We start from the raw sequence: 21,112 nt of genomic DNA on the forward strand, positions 1-21,112 counted from the left end.
GTTTTCTTAAATTGTCACCGGTACCGTGGACTTACACATCTGTGTCGTGCGTGTTCCCTATGTGTCTATGCTATTAGCGCCAGTTTTGTGTAGTACCACGTTGTGTGGCATCACATTCTGCAATAATCCTTAATTTATGTTCTTGAGTGTAGTTTCCCCGAGTTCTGCAGCGCACGTCATGAGCCACACGCCTCGTCGCGATGCCCTCGGCGCAGCGATGTTTCATTCGCTAATTAGAGGGAGTCGCCGGGGCCCGCTTTGTTCTCTTTCGCATCGGCGTCGTCGAGAGCGACGCGTGTCGCGTCGAGGACGTGACGTAGCGGCGGGCGGCCGGGCGTCGGCGTCATCGCCACAGGAAACGCGAATGCGGGACGAGCAGGGGGCGGCCGCGGGAGAAAGCTTCGGCGGGAGGAAGGCCCGCTGTTGCCGGTTCGGATGCGGGCGAAAGGGTTCTCCGTGCCCGCGAGCTGCGCCGACTGCTGTGGATAAGGGTCCGTTCAGACGGGGAGAGAGCTGGAAAGAGGTCAGGGTTATTGTAAAATATATTGTGATAGCCCGGCCCCGCGGGCCTTTCCGCCAAGAAGGAAGCGCAGAAGGGTTGCGGCTTATATTTTGCTTTTTTTCCCCGTGCTCCTTTCTTCTTTTTTCTGCCCCCTGCCAGGCCTGCTTCGCGGTAACAAGAGTGAGGGCAGCTTTCGCCGGGAAACTTTTCTCCCCTTTTGTTGTCCCTCGCTTCTTTTCTCCGAAGGGTGAAATAAATTGCTTCTCGCGGAGCGGTCGTGACCCTGCGCTGGCCGCCGATTGAAGTAAACGGAGGAAACGGACCCCTCTGCTCTCACTTCCCGGTTCCTGCTAAGTGCTGAAAATGAGAGCCAATGGCAGAAACGTGAAACGAGTTTCCAACTACGCTTTCCTAAGATAACAATCTGTTCCAGTTATTGCTCAATAATCTATACATTTCTTTGTATCGTCTATATCTATACTAATAATAAATCACAATAGTTCAAACGAAAAGTTTTTTTATTTATCTTGTGCACACAGAAGCGTTCCACCTTAGTTACAAGACATCTTCAGTGGCTGTCAGATCGGCGACTAATTCATTATTTTTAAGCCAAACAGTTTTCTCTCAGGTGGCAAACTGGTTAAAAGTTTGAAGTTGGAGTTTTCCTTTTGGTCACTGTTCCCAACGTAAAGCACTTTTAACTGCCATTTTCTGTGACACACACACACACACACACACAAAACACACACAAATATTGTGAAACCTAGCAATGACGCATAAACAGAGAAAATGATAAATAATGTTTACTGACTGGTTTGGCCCAAGTGTGCTTGCTTTAAAAATTAAAAAAAAAAACTCATCCACTTTTTAACTGTATAAACTATTCCATTTCCTGTTTACATAGTATACCAAGAAGAAAAAATAAAGAGAGAAGAAAGTTCTAAGTTCTTACATGTGTATATTGATGAAAATTTAAGCTGGAAACACCATACAGTGGACCTAATGAAACGTTTGGGTTCGGCTCTCTTGCCCTAAGAATAATTGCCATGTTTTGGGATACAGAAGTCAGTAAGGTAACTCATATGACTGATGTCGTTTGGAGGAATATTCCGGGATTAACCTGACTTACGCAAAAAGTATTTAGTGCACAAAAGAAAGTAATTCGAACTATGTGTGATGTTCGCACACATAGATGTTGCAGGAATCTCTTCAAGGAGCTGGAAATATCACCCACAGTACATATATTCATTACATTCGTTATCAACAATCCACTTGAGCTTGAGAGCAACAAATTCGCAACACTAAAAGGAAAAAGATCTACATTACTGTTTTGAATTTAACTTTTGCACAGAAAAGGGTGAAATATGCAACTATAAAACTCTTTCACAATGTAACCATCGAAATAAAATGTCTGGCACAAAGTATAATTGTTTCCAAAAGAAAATTGAAGATGTCTCTCCTTAGCAACTAATCCACTATCATAGCGAATTCTTGAATAGCGGTAATTAGTCGTTTTTGCAGAGAAAGGGCCTTCAAATGTCGAGTATGAAGCCATGTAAATGTGTTTTTCGTTTTTACAGGCTCCACATCACAACATTTATTGTGAATATGATCAGTGGAACAACGAACTAAGTAGTGTCGATTCATAGTTTTCGTGGTCGCTGGGTAGGTTAGTCGTATTTAATCGAATAGATTTCCGCATAAACTCTTCAAACTTTTTATTAACATTTCTCGCATTTTAATCCACACATCTTCCTATAAATGTATTCAAAGTAATATACGTAACTACACTCCTGGAAATGGAAAAAAGAACACATTGACACCGGTGTGTCAGACCCACCATACTTGCTCCGGACACTGCGAGAGGGCTGTACAAGCAATGATCACACGCACGGCACAGCGGACACACCAGGAACCGCGGTGTTGGCCGTCGAATGGCGCTAGCTGCGCAGCATTTGTCCACCGCCGCCGTCAGTGTCAGCCAGTTTGCCGTGGCATACGGAGCTCCATCGCAGTCTTTAACACTGGTAGCATGCCGCGACAGCGTGGACGTGAACCGTATGTGCAGTTGACGGACTTTGAGCGAGGGCGTATAGTGGGCATGCGGGAGGCCGGGTGGACGTACCGCCGAATTGCTCAACACGTGGGGCGTGAGGTCTCCACAGTACATCGATGTTGTCACCAGTGGTCGGCGGAAGGTGCACGTGCCCGTCGACCTGGGACCGGACCGCAGCGACGCACGGATGCACGCCAAGACCGTAGGATCCTACGCAGTGCCGTAGGGGACCGCACCGCCACTTCCCAGCAAATTAGGGACACTGTTGCTCCTGGGGTATCGGCGAGGACCATTCGCAACCGTCTCCATGAAGCTGGGCTACGGGCCCGCACACCGTTAGGCCGTCTTCCGCTCACGCCCCAACATCGTGCAGCCCGCCTCCAGTGGTGTCGCGACAGGCGTGAATGGAGGGACGAATGGAGACGTGTCGTCTTCAGCGATGAGAGTCGCTTCTGCCTTGGTGCCAATGATGGTCGTATGCGTGTTTGGCGCCGTGCAGGTGAGCGCCACAATCAGGACTGCATACGACCGAGGCACACAGGGCCAACACCCGGCATCATGGTGTGGGGAACGATCTCCTACACTGGCCGTACACAACTGGTGATCGTCGAGGGGACACTGAATAGTGCACGGTACATCCAAACCGTCATCGAACCCATCGTTCTACCATTCCTAGACCGGCAAGGGAACTTGCTGTTCCAACAGGACAATGCACGTCCGCATGTATCCCGTGCCACCCAACGTGCTCTAGAAGGTGTAAGTCAACTACCCTGGCCAGCAAGATTTCCGGATCTGTCCCCCATTGAGCATGTTTGGGACTGTATGAAGCGTCGTCTCACGCGGTCTGCACGTCCAGCACGAACGCTGGTCCAACTGAGGCGCCAGGTGGAAATGGCATGGCAAGCCGTTCCACAGGTCTACATCCAGCATCTCTACGATCGTCTCCATGGGAGAATAGCAGCCTGCATTGCTGCGAAAGGTGGATATACACTGTACTAGTGCCGACATTGTGCATGCTCTGTTGCCTGTGTCTATGTGCCTGTGGTTCTGTCAGTGTGATCATGTGATGTATCTGACCCCAGGAATGTGTCAATAAAGTTTCCCCTTCCTGGGACAATGAATTCACGGTGTTCTTATTTCAATTTCCAGGAGTGTATATAAAGGGGCCGGATAAGTCGGATGAAGGTTTAGGTGACAGCCAGGTAGCATAGTTTGTTGCTTTACAAGTTTCAGAGGTATGCGGAAACATATAATCACAAACACAGATCAATTCTTGATCACTCAAAAAATTTTCTGTTCTTGTTCCTGACGGAGCAACCAAAAATGTTGCTTGTCATCAAGGTTTGTGTTAGTTTATTATTGATATGTAACATATTTTGGTTTATAACTTTAAGTATAATTGTTTTCAATTAAGACGACATAATGATATCATTTTGTAAATATTATATGAATGAATAAGCTAATAATTTGCTTACTAAACACTACGTGCAGGTTTGTTAACAGACTGAGCTCTAGGATATGTCTGAGGCTTTCGCCAATCTTGACAAGATCTCTTTTTTCCACATGCTTTCTCTATTCTGTTACATATTTGATTAAACATCAACTTTTTTTGTAAACTCTCAGTTTTACATAGAAGCAGCTTGTTGTACTTATTGTTGTAATCATATTTCTGCAAGTCAAACTGATACGAAAGAATTGTGTCTGTGCAACCTGTTATGGAACCACAGGGCAACGGGCTCTAAATGAATACCAGTGGATGAATAAATGAAAATTAATGAGTGAACTTCGAATCACTTAATTGTCTCTATGTCCAAGCTCTTTTTGTGAGTTATTCTGTCTTTTCTGTTGGCATTCAGTCTTCTTCTCTAATTTTTTTCGTCCAGTTAGTTAGGAACATTTATGTAGTATTAGGCGGTGGTTATTTTAGCATATACACAGCACTGAATATGTCATTAGACAGTGCTTCATAAAGTGAAAAAACCTAATTTTTGGAACACCAATGCATTATTAGAATAACCGTTACTGATTATCATTTTCCTTCATAACAGCATTCTCAAGTCGACACAAATATTACTATGTTAAAAAAATCCTATAAAGCTATTTTGTTGTTGTTGTATGTTATACTGTGACAAAAATATAGAATACTGTGCAGTGACCGTCATCTCAGGTAACACATGTACCGATAACTATCCCAAAAGGTATCGATATGGGAATGGTACTGGGTATGTGAAAAATTATCTGATGTTGCAAGACTATGTCTTCTGTCTGAACGAAAACAGGAACTTGGTGTAAATCTCAACCTATGTACATGACAACAAAATCCTTATTTTCGAAAAAACCATCGCACATTACAAGGATGTACATTTTGCATGCAGACAAATATTATCTTTCGGATACTTTGTTAAATTACATTTAGGATCAAAGTTTTCATTTACCTTTCACAACTGTTCAATGTGCCAACCACCGTACGCATGACAAATACCCAGATGATAGTAAAACTCGTCCCTTACATTTGCGAGAATGTATTTTGTTACTGCACGTAACGCTGCTGCTATATCGTGTCGCAGTTCATCCATAGTTGTTGGAAGATGAGCGCAGCTAATCTTGTAACGGAGAGGAGAAGTTGTTGGCTTTCTAGGAAGCGAATAAGGGTCCAAACACTAAGGCTTCAATTTAAGAACAATACATTTCCCAGCAGTTCAACGTTATTTGGAGAGTTACTTTATATCTTTGCAAATCAGTGAATACATCCTACCACTCTATATGTTCGTCCTTTCCAGCAACTTACGGTTCCTGACTTCTACCTTCCGCTATCAGCGGCGAGAATTCTGCTTGCAACGCGTTCCGATAATACACAATCAAATATTTTAACCACGATAGGAGACAGGTACGAGGAAGGGCTTGTTTCTCTTTATATTCTGACAGATAGAAAATATAAACTATTACTCATTGATACTACTAGAGATAAGTTTTAAAAAACTTTTTCGTTAATAACAGGCAGAAAATTTACGGTCTTAGATGTTGCTGGACACTTATTGAAAACTCAATTTTCCTCTCCCACATTTGTACTGACTTCTCTCAGTTTTTACGGATCAGCATCAAAGTGTTACTCTTTAGTGACCACCCTCCCTATGACTCGGCTGTTGTTCTGCTAGCTGCTTCCTGGTATTCGCCATCTTTCCCCCATGTACTGCCCGTTTACATACTGATTTTTCAGGGACTTTTGTACTACTTCCTCCCACAGAGGCGTTTTTCGTGACTCTTCCGAAGGTCTTCGTAAAGATTCTTCCAGAACGTTCCAGAAGGTTCTCAAATGTTCTGGCTGTATGACAGCGTCTGCTAGTCTCCTTGGTGTCCGAGGATGTTGTACTCGCCTAGCCATTACAGTAACGCCGCTTCCTCTGCGGGTTGTCAAGAAGTCTTTCATATGGAGCACTGACCCACATTTTGATGACCACCTTACACACCCAGTTTGTTGTCTGAAATAGTACTCTTAATAAAGTTTCTCTCCTTCCCTCACAACCATGTCACTTCTCACACTAACAAAATTCGATAGTCATTAGAATACCTGCCTTATACTCTAGGATGTGCAGTGCCGTACCATCGAAGGAAATCTCGCTACACAGTTGTAACTTCTTCTCTTGATTTCCTTGAGACATCTGTTGTTTTCCTCGACATTACTACCTAGATAGTGAAATCAGGCTACTTCCTCCATTTGCTCACTACCCATTTTCACGCCAGTCTTACTTCCACCTCTTTTCTTGTCGATAACCATTACTTTCGTCATCTTGGTATTTATTTTCGTTTTTTATTTTGTTATCTCTTGAATTAACACCTTAAGCATTTTATTTGGCTCTTTCTCTGAGCCTGCCACTTTCTGGAGTGTTGTCGGTAAATCTGATGCAGTGACTATGAATGCCGTTAATTTTGGTTGCACTTGTCTTTCCTTTCATTGTTTTCACTGCCTCCTCGATGAAAATATTAAATAAAATAAAATTTTACTTCTTTCTTGCTACCACTGACATTCAGTTCAGTACTCTGACTTTCGCAAATACTTATAATTAATAGCCTGTCCTTCCAGTCAAGTTCTACTCTGAGCATTGCTTTAAAGACTAACTTCAAACCATCCATATCAAATGCTTCTTCTAGACTAGTAAATGACATACATGGTTTTCTGCTTCCTGCTAACTTCAAACCATCCATATCAAATGCTTCTTCTAGACTAGTAAATGACATACATGGTTTTCTGCTTCCTTCTAATCTTTTCTTATATAAAACTAATACTAAACTAAACTTCTCCCGCACAGGCCATGAAGGCTCAAAGGTACCGACCGGCCGCCGTGTCATCCTCAGCCCACAGACGTCACCGGATGCGGATATGGAGGGGCATGTGGTCAGCACACCGCTCTCCCGCCCGAACGTGAGTTTCCGATAGCGTAGCCGCTACTGCTCAATCAATTAGCTCCTCAGTTTGCCTCACAAGGGCTGAGTGCACCCCACTTGCCAACAGCGCTCGGCAGAGCGGATGGTCACCCATCCAAGTGCTAGCCCAGCCCGACAGCGCCTAACGTCGGTGATCTGACGGGAACTTGTGTTACCACTGCAGCAAGGCCGTTCACCCCTGTAAGAAAAAATTTCCTGAAGAAGATAAAATATAAGTTTTAGTTTTTGTTTTTTGGTATTCGTTTGTACAGCCTTCTGTGGAAGTGAAATGTGGGCAAAAAACAGTACACAGAAGAAGAGGAAGGACTCGCCAATGCAAAAGAAAGTGGGGGAGGACTGTGTTGTCAGCAGAGAGAAGCAGCACCAGCAGAATGGGTCTGTTAGTAGAGCTCAGGGACTTAGAATGTGCCGTGCGGAATGGCCGCGCGGTTTGAGGCGCCATGTCACGGATTGTGCGGCCCCTCCCGCCGGAAGTTTGAGTCCTCCCTCTGGCATGGGTGTGTGTTTTGTTCTTAGCATAAGTTAGTGTAAGTAGTGTGTAAGGCCAGGGACCGATGACCTCAGCAGTTTAGTCCGTTAGAAATTCACAAATGCGTCAGGGACATTTCAGTCCTTGTGAAGTTACCGAAGACGACTGTTGGTGAGGTGATTGTGTAGTGTAAAAGCGGAGGAACAACCACAGCTAAACTAAGACCGGCCAGACCTCATGTGATGACGGGTAGGGACTGTAGGGCATTATGGTTTGTGGTTGTAAAAAATCACCTGAAATCAGTTCAGCGACACTCGCGAGTTTAAGATTGTTACCACCAGTACAACTAAGGAATGATCGTGCTTAGAGAGTTAAAAAAGATGGGGGTGCAATGGTCGAGCAGCTCGACGTAAGCCATGCGTTTCTGCAGCCAATGTTAAGCGACGCTTGAGCTACATTGCTGAACATTCGATGACTGGCAGCAAGTGTTTTGGGGTGATGAGTCGCGCGGGAGGGTTTGGGTTTGACGAATACCTCGAGAACTTTACCTGCCGTCACGTGCAGTGCTACAGTGAAATACGGAGACGATATTACGGTATGGGGTTGTTTTTCGTGGTTGGAGTGTGGTACCCTTACTGCGCTTATTCATGGAATTGACCGAAAATGTCAGTTTTCAACTTATTTTTTATTTATTAGTGGAAGTCATGCGCAATAGGTGTCTAGAGTTTCAATGATAAAGTTCCCGAAAAATAATCGAATGTGTGACGCGACTTTCCTAATACGCCGACTTTTTCAGCAACTCTGCAATACTAGCTCTGCGAACAACGACTCCGTGCATTACTTTCAAGTAGACTTGCACAGTATACATCTAGAAGTCTGAGGTATACACTCTTTGGTTTTATAGATTATCTATGAGTCTGTTCCACATCTGTTTTATGAAGAAGCAATTATTATTTTGTCTTCTGCTACTGACAGATATTTACGCAAGTGTTCGATTACGATGCAGTTCTCGTATTTAATGATAGAGACATAGGAAGGTTGAAGGTGTTAGAGAGAATGTATTTTAAGATAGGGAAATTCACGCAAAACATCTTGAGAAAAATAGATTTACAGCGCGTCTCTGTAACTGAAAAGTCAGTTGAGGACCTGGTAAACGAAAGTAGGCAGAAAACTAGAAACCAGAAAAGCCCCGGGAAAAGAGGACCCTGATTGTGAATCTGGGGCCTTCTGAAGAGGTGGCATAAGGAAAAACTTTAGGTTGAATTTGAAATTTCTTTCTCTGAAAACTATGTTTATGTACCATTTCCTCAGGATCAATCAAGGCCAGAAGTATGAAATTTTATATTGTTAATTCTATCATCATCATCATCATCATCATCATCATCATCATCATTTAAGACCGATTATGCCTTTCAGCCTTCAGTCTGGAGCATAGCCCCCTTATAAAATTTCTCCATGATCCCCTATTCAGTGCTAATATTGGCGCCTCCCTTCTGATGTTAAACCTATTACTTCAAAATCATTCTTAACCGAATCCAGGTACCTTCTCCTTGGTCTGCCCCGACTCTTCCTACCCTCTACTGCTGAACCCATGAATCTCTTGGGTAACCTTGCTTCTCCCATGCGTGTAACATGACCCCACCATCTAAGCCTCTTCGCCCTGACTGCTACATCTATAGAGTTCATTCCCAGTGTTTCTTTGATTTCGTCATTGTGGACACCCTCCTGCCATTGTTCCCATCTACTAGTACCCGCAGTCATCCTAGCTACTTTCATATCCGTAACCGCAACCTTGTGGATAGGGTAACCTGAATCCACCCAGCTTTCGCTCCCATACAACAAAGTTGGTCGAAAGATTGAACGGTGCACAGATAACTTAGTCTTGGTACTGACTTCCTTCTTGCAGAAGAGAGTAGATCGTAGCTGAGCGCTCACTGCATTAGCTTTGCTACACCTCGCTTCCAGTTCTTTCACTATGTTGCCATCCTGTGAGAATATGCATCCTAAGTACTTGAAACCGTCCACCTGTTCTAACTTTGTTCCTCTTATTTGGCACTCAATCCGTTTATATTTCTTTCCCACTGACATTACTTTCGTTTTGGAGATGCTAATCTTCATACCATAGTCCTTACATTTCTGATCTAGCTCTGACATATAACTTTGCAAACTTTCAATCGAATCTGCCATCACAACTAAGTCATCCGCATATGCAAGACTGCTTATTTTGTGTGTCATCCAGCCAGTCTATATATCCATAAATACTATGATCCATAAATACTATGAACAACAGTGGAGACAAGTTGCAGCCTTGTCTTACCCCTGAAACTACTCTGAACCATGAACTCAATTTACCATCAACTCTAACTGCTGCCTGACTATCCACGTAAAGACCTTTAGTTGCTTGTAAAAGTTTGCCTCCTATTCCATAATCTCGTAGAACAGACAATAACTTCCTCCTAGGAACCCGATCATATGCCTTTTCTAGATCTGTAAAGCATAGATACAATTCGCTGTTCCACTCATAACACTTCTCCATTATTTGCCGTAAGCTAAAGATCTGGTCCTGACAACCTCTAAGAGGCCTAAACCCACACTGATTTTCATCCAATTGGTCCTCAGCTAATACTCGCACTTACCTTTCAACAATACCTGAGAAGATTTTACCCACAACGCTGATTAAAGAGATACCTCTGTAGTTGTTACAATCTTTTCTGTTTCCATGTTTAAAGATTGGTATGATTACTGCTTTCGTCCAGTCTGATGGAACCTGTCCCGACTCCCAGGCCATTTCAATTATCCTGTGTAGCCATTTAAGACCTGACATTCCACTGTATTTGACGAGTTCCGACTTAATTTCATCCACCCCAGCTGCTTTATTGCACTGCAATCTATTGACCATTTTCTCCAGTTCCTCAGATGTGATCCTATTTCCATCATCATTCCTATCCCATTCTACCTCGAAATCTGAAACATTACTGATCGTATTTTCACCTACATTGAGCAACTCTTCAAAATATTCCCTCCATCTGCCCAAGGCATCCATAGGATTCACCAGCAGTTTTCCTGACCTGTCCAAAATACTTGTCATTTCCTTCTTACCTCCCTTTCGAAGACTGCTAATTACACTCCAGAATGGTTTTCCAGCAGCTTGACCCATAGTCTCCAACCTGTTTCCAAAGTCTTCCCAAGATTTCTTCTTGGATGCTGCAATTATCTGTTTGGCTTTGTTTCTTTCTTCAACATAAATTTCTCTGTCTACCTGAGTTCTAGTATGTAGCCATTTTTGATACGCCTTATTTTTCCTTTTACAGGCTGCCTTGACTGTGTCATTCCACCAAGCTGTTTGCTTCATCCTACTTTTACACACTACTGTTCCAAGACATTCTTTAGCCACTTCTAGTACTGTGTCCCTGTACCTTGTCCATTCCTTTTCCAATGACTGTAATTGACTACATTCAACTAACTGGTACCTTTCTGAGATCGCTGTTATGTACTTGTGCCTGATTTCCTTACCCTGAAGTTTCTCCACTCTTATCCTCCTACATATGGACCTGACCTCCTGCACTTTCGGCCTCACAATCCCAATTTCACTGCAGATTAAATAATGATCATTGTCATCAAAGAATCCCTTGAATACACGTGTGTCCTTCACTGCCTTCCTGAATTCCTGATCTGTTATTATATAGTCAACAACAGATCCGGTTCCCCTGCCTTCCCAAGTATACCGGTGAATGTTCTTATGTTTAAAAAAGGAGTTTGTGATTACTAAGCGCATACTGGCACAGAAATCCAAGAGTTGTTTCCCGTTCCTGTTGGCCTCCATATCCTCTCCAAATTTACCTATAACTTTTTCATACCCTTCTGTTCGATTTACAATCCTGGCGTTAAAATCACCCATGAGCAGAACACTGTCCTTGTCCTTTACTCTAACAACTACATCACTGAGTGCCTCATAAAAACTATCCATCTTATCTTGATCTGTCCCTTCACAATGCGAATATACTGACACAATCCTAATTTTCTTGCTAGACACTGTCAAATCTATCCACATCAGTCGTTCAGTTACATACCTTATTGCAACTACACTGGGTTCCATTTCTTTCCTGATGTAAAGCCCTACACTCCATTGTGCTATTCCTGCTCTGACTCCTGACAGGTAGACCTTGTATTTTCTCACTTCCTCCTCTTTCTCACCCCTTACCCGAATGTCACTAACAGCTAAAACGTCCAGCCCCATCTTACTTGCAGCCTCTGCCAGCTCTACCTTCTTCCCAGAGTAGCCCCCATTGATATTAATAGCTCCCCATCTCGTTACCATTTGTTTGCCAAGTCGTATCTTAGGAGTTCCTGGTTTGTCAGTTAGAGGTGGGACTCCGTCACCTCCAAAGGTCCGAGGCATTTTGCTCTGATTGTTGCCAGCATCATAGTTGAAGTATCAGGGAAGAAGGTTGCTATTCTTACTTGCCCCGAGTCCCATTGGGTTTTACCCCTAACGGTTGAGGGACCAACCGGTGGATTTGGTAGTCTTTGCCGTATGAGCACAAAGGTGACCACGACTCAGAATATGTCCGAGATGCCCAGCCTCATTCCAAAGTAACTGGTATCCCGACTGTCGGGACCACTTACTTGGCCACTCATACGTTGCCCGTGGTTCATGAACTAGGACATGACTAGAGGAACCCACACCATGAACCACATGTTATTTCTATAAACCCAGTAAATGTCGCCGGACTAAATTTTGAAATTCCGAGTGCAAGCCGAGATATGAGGCAAAGTGCTTGGAATTTTTCATGAATTTTGTATTATCCTTACGGAATTATAATTAAAAATTATTAAAATTCTACTCGGTGTATTCAAAAAAGCTCATCAGAGAAGCTTATTATATGCAAAGAGATTAAACAGACAAAATTTTGTAGAGAAGGCACTTATACTATTTTTAAAAATAAGATTTTTAAATTCCATAAAAAAGTTAAATATACATAATCCAAGGACTTTAACAGTAAAAGTATTAATTTAAAGTAAAGTATGGTACAAAATTTCATTGTGGATTTGGTGCAACTTCTGAATAGTGTGTGTTTTCCATAAACGCCCCCCCCCCTTAAGAAGACTCTAAATGCGGAAGGATACTGAAACATTTTGCAGTATTCTGTAGTGTGTACAGTGGAGGAACAGTTCGGAGCCAGTGGCTATGTCAGTATGACGATGCACCCTGTCATAAAGTCTTAAATGAAGCAAAATGAACACCTTTGAGATGAATTAGAGCGTAGGCTTCACTCCAGATACCAGCTTCTAACATCACTACCTTCTCTGGTTTCGCCACTTGAGATGTTCCATTATTCCACAGACATTGAGACACCTCACTGAAAATGTTCTCAGAAGTGTTCAAGCCGTGGTAATGGCGAAGAGTGGACACATCCCATATGAATACCTACTAAGAGGTTTCTGGATAGTTTTGATCAGATATTGTAGATAGATCTCACTACTACATATCCTGTGGCTCTCAGAGCAGCTTATTTCGCAATGGGGCCGGTGGAGGGGGGGGGGGGGGTGAGGAATGTACAGAGGCCAAGATATGTTGTGGCATCCAGTGGATACGGGGATCCGAAAAGTCTTGCACAAGACAGACTAACGTCGAGAGCTGCATTAAACCAGAACCCGTGTTAATGACTGCAGGAGGATAGAAGACCAGGGAGGCTATTGGCGGATTAATTTAGCTACGAACTATCAATAAAATTCTTCTAGGTTTGAGGGCGCATTGTCAACTATAAAATTCCAACGTTTCGGCGATTATTGCAAGACGCCTTCCTCAAGATGTGCTGCTAACTGCAGAGTGAGCACTTGTTTGGTTGCTTATATACTATGGAGGAATGCTGTCATTGGATATGAGGGCGAGGAGGAAGGGTATCAGGTGTTCTTTTATTGGTCTTTGCATTGAGTGTTGTCATTGGCAGAAATCGGCGTTTTCCATTGGAGTTGCTTGCCGTTGGTGGAAATCGGCGAATGGAAACTGAGTGACGACAGCAGCGTAGCGTTGTTTACTAACTGCCTATTATCAACTTGGGCGCGTCAGCACTCTGTGTACCCTCCGACGCCGTTCTTACCGCGCGCATGTTGCTTTGCGAGAGATGTCCTTCCGCAAAGCTGTCACTGCAGGCAGCCAAGACGCTGGAAGTCGGTACCTGTCTTCTCTATTTTATAGTTGACAGTGCAGCGTCAAACCCAAAGGAATTTTTTTGACTGTGACAACGGCCGCGGAAGCCTACGTTTACATTTACATTGTAGCTGTCTCACAAAACGCCGCGGCAGCTGCAGCGCGCCAGTAGCCGTCAGCAGCCAGCGGGTCGACGCTCGGCGGGAGGCGGCGCGCGCCAGGCACTGACCAGCTCAAGAGCGGCCGCCTTGCCGCGTCCACCGTCGCGGGATCGATACCTCGGCTGGCGGTGCCGGCGCGACTGCGGCCGCGGCCGCGGGGATCCCCCGCCCTGGGGGAGGCGGCGCCCGCGTGAGGGAGGCCCGGCGCGGCGCTCTAATGTCTGCGGGTCACGCCAGCCGCCACCCCCTAGAGTTTTCACCTCGCAATGTCCAAAAGTCTACTTCGAATGTTCACCTCCTGTTGTAATATTCTCATGTCGCGATCAAGGGATGAAAAATAAAGCCGGTATTATACGACACACCTGTGGTACGTAATCACTATTGATCCATTGTGGAAACGGGACAGTGATCGGTCAAATTGTGGTGTCACCGCCAGACACCACACTTGCTAGGTGGTAGCTTAAATCGGCCGCGGTCCATTTAGTACATGTCGGACCCGCGTGTCGCCACTGTGTGATCGCAGACCGAGCGCCACCACAAGGCAGGTCTGGAGATACGGAATAGCACTCGCCCCAGTTGTACGGACGACATTGCTAGCGACTATACTGACGAAGCCTTTCTCTCATTTGCCGAGAGACAGTTAGAATAGCCTTCAGCTAAGTCCATGGCTACGACCTAGCAAGGCGCCATTAGCCTTACATAGTTTGATAGTTATCGTATGAAATGTCTCAACAAGAAGAACGATGTATACAACAAGGATAGATAAAAGTTAAGTATTATTGCAGCTTCGTACTTTTCTTGCTACCATTCATTACGTATCCTGTTTCAGACCTCTCTCTAGATTAACGCGTGCCTTTCGGCTACTTCAGTGTGGCGTAGCTGTCTTGTTACGCCACAAAAGTTGGCGACGAGGCAACGGAAAGGGTCTTGTTCTTTCTAATTGCTTACATTTACTTGTGTCATGGCTTCGCCAGATGTACTGTCCGAATTTTATCGCTTGCAGAATCAGTAGACGCAGGCGTTATTGGACCCTTGGACAGCTCGTCCAGGGTCAACGTGCACTGCACAACGATGCGGCCGCCGCCGCTTCACCGCTACCGCAGCCACAACATGCAATTGCACCGCCGTTTCACAAGTTTGACCAAACCCAAGAGACATGGACTGAGTGGTCACGCCAGTTTGGATTTCATCTCGCCGCCTACAGAATTCAAGGTAACGAGCGGCAGCCTCATTTATTGGCGTGTGTAGGGGTGCAAACGTACCGTGTGATAGTGAAATTATTTCCCCGACGCAACGTAGCAACTCTGTCCTACGAGGAAATTTTGTCTGCTTTAGGTGCCTATTTCAAAGAAACAGTCAATGTCGTAGCAAAAAGGAATACTTTCTTTCGTACCAAATGTATGGCAGGTCAAACTAATAGGGAGTGGGTTGCAACATTGCAAGGCCTTACAAGGGATTGTGCTTTTGAGTGTGAATGTGGACTCCCTTATTCAGATACAATGGTACGTGATGCAATAGCACAGAACGTTTCTGATGTTCGCATACAGGAACAGATTTTGAAACTAGTTAATCCCTCCCTTCAACATATTAGACATATTAGATAGACAAGACACACTTGACTTTGCTCAGGAATCATTTGCAACTTCGCCAGCCGTGTGTAACATTAACCGGCCCGCCGGGCGCGCTGCACGGCCCGGTCAACTGCCCTTGCGCACGTCCCCGCAGCTGCCGCCACGCTCTAAACCAGGTGTGCCGCGACAGCATACAAATGCAGTGAAATCATGCCCGCGGTGTGCTACTAGACATTCGCGTGGAAATTGCCCATCACGCCGAGCTATTTGCTTTTACTGTAATAAGAAAGGACATGTTCAAAGTGTTTGCCAGAAAAAGCTCAGATCAGACAATCACAACCATTCCAGGCCCTTTGCTTCGCGCCGGAATCGAACCAAGAATACTCAGGCTCGTGAACCTTCGCCCATGGACATTCATGTAGTTAATTCCACTTCGTCCAGTGCCACTTTCTCTAACAGTGACTGTGTTCGTCCCACAAAAAGTGTGCGTCGACGTCGCCGGAAATCACGTCAATTAGCATGTGATTCTGTACAAGTGTCTGTTCAAATTGCACAAAACAGTCGCTCTTGTCGTCAGCAGGACAATAAACTTTTTGTAGATTTGGACTTTAATGGCAAGGTCATACCATTCCAGCTCGATACCGTTGCTCAATCACGACACGTACAAACAACTGGGCAAACCTCCGTTGCATGCCGCAAATGTTAAGCTCACTACATATTCAGGACAGCAGATTCCTGTGTTAGGACAGTGCACTCTTCTAGCAACATACAAGGGACAAACAAAATTTGTGTCATTTTACGTTCTTCGTTCTTCTCCTGCAGTGAACTTGTTTGGTTTAGATTTATTTCAATTGTTTAACATGTCTATAGTAAATCAGGTCCTATCAGTGAATCAGACTGTGCCTACAGACAGTGTTGCTAGTCTATGTGAAGAATTTGCAGACATTTTTGCACCGGGCTTAGGTTGCGCTACAAACTATGAAGCACATTTGGAACTGAAAGTCAACGCGCAACCGAAATTTTTCAGAGCGCGCAATGTTCCTCACGCATTGCGTGATGGGTCGCAAGAACATTCAACAATTTGGAATCACAAGGTGTGAGTGAATGTGCGCATTGCCTCTTCCCTTTCAGCTCCGCTTCATCGCTTACGCCGTACAGGTGTTCCGTTTCTCTGGACGACGGAATGCGAACGCGCCTTTCGCCAGTTGAAATCGGCGTTGCTTTCAAATACTTGCCTTCCGCCATTCGATCCCCAGAAACCCCTTTTGTTGATGGTAGATGCATCGGATTTCGGGATCGGTGCTGTGCTTGAGCACAAAGTTGGCTCGCATGATCGCCCTATTGCCTTTGCGTCCAAATTGCTCTCGTCTGCGCAAAGAAATTATTCCCAGATAGAGAAAGAAGCTTTGGCTCTCGTATTTGGTGTTACTAAGTTCCATGATTTCTTGTATGGTCGTCACTTTACCATCATCACAGACCACAAACCTTTGACGTCGCTTTTTCATCCGCACAAGCCTGTACCTCCGCGTACAGCGCAGAAATTCATTCGCTGGTCTACTTTCCTCTCGCAGTACCGCTACGATATCTTGTATCGGTCCACTGCTAAGCACGGAAACGCCGATGCGTTGTCCCGTTCGTCTGTTGCTGAGGATAAAGCATTCGATTCTTCCGAACTTGCTTGCATGTTCATTGATTCGGAAACTGATGAAGTGATCGAATCGTTTCCGATTGATTTTCGTCGTGTAGCTACAGCCACCGCTGCTGACCCTGTCCTTGCTACCGTTTTGCGTTTTGTTGCTACGCAATGGCCTTTGTCAAAGTCTCGGATCGAGGATCCGTTGGTTCGCCGATTTTTTGCTCACAAGGAGAGAATTTTTGTTCGACGTGGTGTTTTGTTGCTGCGTTCTGATAATGATCAGTCCAGAGTCGTGGTCCCACGTTCGTTACAGTCCTCTGTTTTACGGCTTCTTCACCAAGGACATTGGGGTATAGTGCGAACGTAACAACTTGCTCGTCAGCACTGTACTTGGTTCGGAATCGATGCTGCGATTACGAATATGTATTCTTCTTGCATGGCGTGTGCCGAACAACAATCCGCACCGCCGCGGAAAGTCTTTGCATGGCCAAAAGCCACTTCCCCTTGGCAACGCTTGCACATCGATTTTGCTGGTCCATTGTGGAATGCTCGATGGTTGGTTCTGGTAGATGCCTTCAGTAATTTTCCTTTTGTTGTCCGGATGTCTTCCACGATGTCCTCTGCCACCATCCAAGCGTTGTCTGCTATCTTTTGCATTGAAGGTCTTCCGCAGACTATTGTTTCCGACAATGGCCCACATTCATGTCCGCAGAATTTTAGTCATTCTGCCAGGCCAATGGTATTCAACATCTGACATCCGCGCCGTTTTTGCCTCAGTCAAACGGTGCCGCTGAACGATTGGTCCGGACTTTCAAGTCACAGATGCTGAAGTTGAAAGAGTCGCATTCTCGGGAGAACGCGTTGTTGCTCTTTTTGTCTTCGTATCGCTCTCAGCCCCGAGATGGTCGCTCGCCGGCTGAGTTGCTCCACGGTCGTCCTCATCGAACCTTGATGTCTTTGCTGCATCCGCCGCATCCGGTTCCTGTGCAGCGGCAGTCTCCTGCTTTTGCCCCAGGCGACGTTGTATTCTATCGCAACTATCGCAGTTCACGGCGTTGGCTCGCAGGGCGCATTCTTCGCTGCCTCGGCCGCGCGATGTATTTGGTTTTGGGGGCCTCTGGTGAGGTGCGTCGGCATCTCAATCAGCTGCGCCTCTGTAGTCGCACGGGTTCTGCCGCTCCCCGTCTGCTTTCAGCGACGGTGCCGTCCGGTCAGCGCCCTGGGGACACATCTACTGGCTCGTCTCATCCCCAGGTGTTACCGACGATGCCTTCCATTTTGTCCCATGGCGACGCGCCGCCGCAGCCGCCGCCGCCGCCGCCTGTTCTCCTGCCGGCGCCGCCCGCATTCGACGCTTCGCTGCGGCCGCCAAGCGCCTCCCTGGGTCACGCGCTGCCGATCGCTTCCCGTGACCAGCCGTCCTCCGCCATGGAACTCTTGCCCGCTCCGGACCACATGGCGTCTTCGCGCGTCGGATACCCCGACGCAATGGAGGTCGACCCTTCGGCCCCTCCTGTCTCTTTACGGGCGCATACACCTCATGTTGACGTGCACCCTGGACTAGGTTTTCAGGCGTTTCCTAGCTCCCCTCGGACCGAATGGCCGGGTGCGGATGGCACAGCCTCGCCTGTTGTTCGGCTCCCCACGTCATCGCATACGTCAACATGGGGTCCTCCCCACGGCGGGCGGAAGCCTTATCACACGACAGTTCGCCGATTTGCGGGGGAGGAAAGTGGTGTCACCGCCAGACACCACACTTGCTAGGTGGTAGCTTAAATCGGCCGCGGTCCATTTAGTACATGTCGGACCCGCGTGTCGCCACTGTGTGATCGCAGACCGAGCGCCACCACAAGGCAGGTCTGGAGATACGGAATAGCACTCGCCCCAGTTGTACGGACGACATTGCTAGCGACTATACTGACGAAGCCTTTCTCTCATTTGCCGAGAGACAGTTAGAATAGCCTTCAGCTAAGTCCATGGCTACGACCTAGCAAGGCGCCATTAGCCTTACATAGTTTGATAGTTATCGTATGAAATGTCTCAACAAGAAGAACGATGTATACAACAAGGATAGATAAAAGTTAAGTATTATTGCAGCTTCGTACTTTTCTTGCTACCATTCATTACGTATCCTGTTTCAGACCTCTCTCTAGATTAACGCGTGCCTTTCGGCTACTTCAGTGTGGCGTAGCTGTCTTGTTACGCCACAAAACAAATATTTACCAAGGAAATCGCCAAACTACCGCGTGTTTCGAGAAGTTGTTTTTCTCACAAAACCAGTTTCGTCATCTCAATAATGTCAACTTCAGGCACTCCATGTACAGACAGATATATCGATAATTGCATACTGGAACCATCAATGTGTGGATTCTGTGAATTCCTCTTTGGGGTGTTTACTCAGAAGACTTGATAAAAAACAAGTCTTCGAACTAAACATTCCAAAGACGAATTCACGGAATCCACATATTGATGTCTCCAGTACGAGTTCGATTATTGTACTTGGAACGCGTGGGAGCCTGAATGTGACGTATTGAGATCCCGAAACTGGTTGTCTAAACAAAATAACTTCTCAACTTGAAGAGCACTATGGGGATGGGGATGCAACTTTCAACACGATCGAGCACCTGTTCATAATGGACGGCCTATGACGGAGTGGTTACACGACAGTAACATTCCTGTAATGGACTAGCGCGCACAGAGTCCTGCCTTAATTCTATAGAATACCTTTGGGATGTTTTGGAACGCCGACTTCAACGATTGACATCGATAGCCCTCCTCAGTGCATCACTCCGTGAAGAATAGGCTGCCATTCCCCAAGAAATTTTCCAACACCTGATTGAACCTGCGAGAGCGGAAGTTGTCATCAAGGCTAAGGGTGGACCAACACCATATTGAATTCCAGCATTACCGCTAGATGTCGCCACGAACTTGCAAGTCATTTTCAGTCAGGTGTTCAAAAATTGGCTCTGAGAACTATGGGACTTAACATCTGAGGTCGTCAGTCCCCTAGAACTTAGAATCACTTAAACCTAACTAACCTAAGGACATCACACACGTCAATGCCCGAGGCAGGATTCGAACCTGCGAACGTAGCGGTCGCGAAGTTCCAGACTGAAACACTTAGAACCGCTCGGTCATTGCGGCCGGCTCAGTCAGGTGTCCGGATACTTTTGATCACATTGTGTATGTTTACGTTTCACATCATTTTAGTCATGGAGGATGCAATTATTCATGCAGCCATTTGCCGTGACAGGAGAAGAGCAGAACGACGATGTAATGCTAGGATACGACCTGGGTTCGACCCTGCCTGAGAGGAAGGGATGAGGACATAATATTCCCTGTTAATGAAACAGTTGAGTCCCGAACATCCATAGGAATTTATGAACTTCGTCAGAATGGATGTGCCTTGTTTTGACGCGCTGCTGTCGATCGTACGTGACAGGATCCGCTCAAGTGACACAGTAATGAAGGAAGGTCAAGACATCTTTTACAGTCCTCAGTATGTAGACATGAACAAAAAAGGTGTAGAAAGTTAATAACATTTGTTTTGTTTAAAAAGCTTTGAGAGTTTCCACATAAAAAATTCGGAGGCAGTACTTTCCACCTCGTCCTCGTAGCTACACACGAAATCAGTGGACAAATCATTAGCGTCAGTCTTAGCAACTGGCATCCGTTAGGTGAGCTATATTGTTGTATGAAAAAACATGATGTCTACCGTGAACTGTAATAGCATGTTAGCTTAATCTGGAAAAGCTATACAGCAATGGCAAACGTCAGTATGAAAGTGGATCTAAATTTAATTTCCATTGTAAGAAAGTAAATTATCACCACCTCACTCTTTAATTGTAATCTTCAGCATCTTTTACTATCCTACCTCAAACGATTTGGTCATATGATAATAATTTGTGGAGATACATATAAAACCGACTTAAAGCTGGTTGACAATAAGTCTCGTCACGGAAGATTAAACAGTTAAGACAGGCCAGATATCTACAAAACGAATAAATATACTCAGCAACAGTTTCCTCAAAGCTTTAGTGGTCGAGGTGGCGAATTTTCTGACATACGTAAGCCATTTTTAACATTTATAACTGCCGGATTAAGACATCGACACATTTTTTTT

General features: G+C 45.4%; 1 protein-coding gene across 1 annotated transcript in view; it reads right to left on the reverse strand.

The window, feature by feature from the left end:
• Positions 1 to 233: 233 nt before the first annotated feature.
• Positions 234 to 21,112, reverse strand: part of LOC124805711 (translation initiation factor IF-2-like) — a 164,074-nt gene continuing 143,195 nt past the window's right edge. Inside the window, exons 4-5 of the mRNA XM_047266281.1 lie at positions 13,851 to 14,029; positions 234 to 479 (exon numbers count right to left, since the gene is read on the reverse strand). Of these exons, the coding sequence (XP_047122237.1) occupies positions 234 to 479; positions 13,851 to 14,029 (425 nt within the window). The remainder of the gene's footprint in view (positions 480 to 13,850; positions 14,030 to 21,112) is intronic.

Source organism: Schistocerca piceifrons, chromosome 7, assembly GCF_021461385.2.
Source record: "Schistocerca piceifrons isolate TAMUIC-IGC-003096 chromosome 7, iqSchPice1.1, whole genome shotgun sequence".
Lineage (NCBI taxonomy): Eukaryota > Metazoa > Arthropoda > Insecta > Orthoptera > Acrididae > Schistocerca > Schistocerca piceifrons.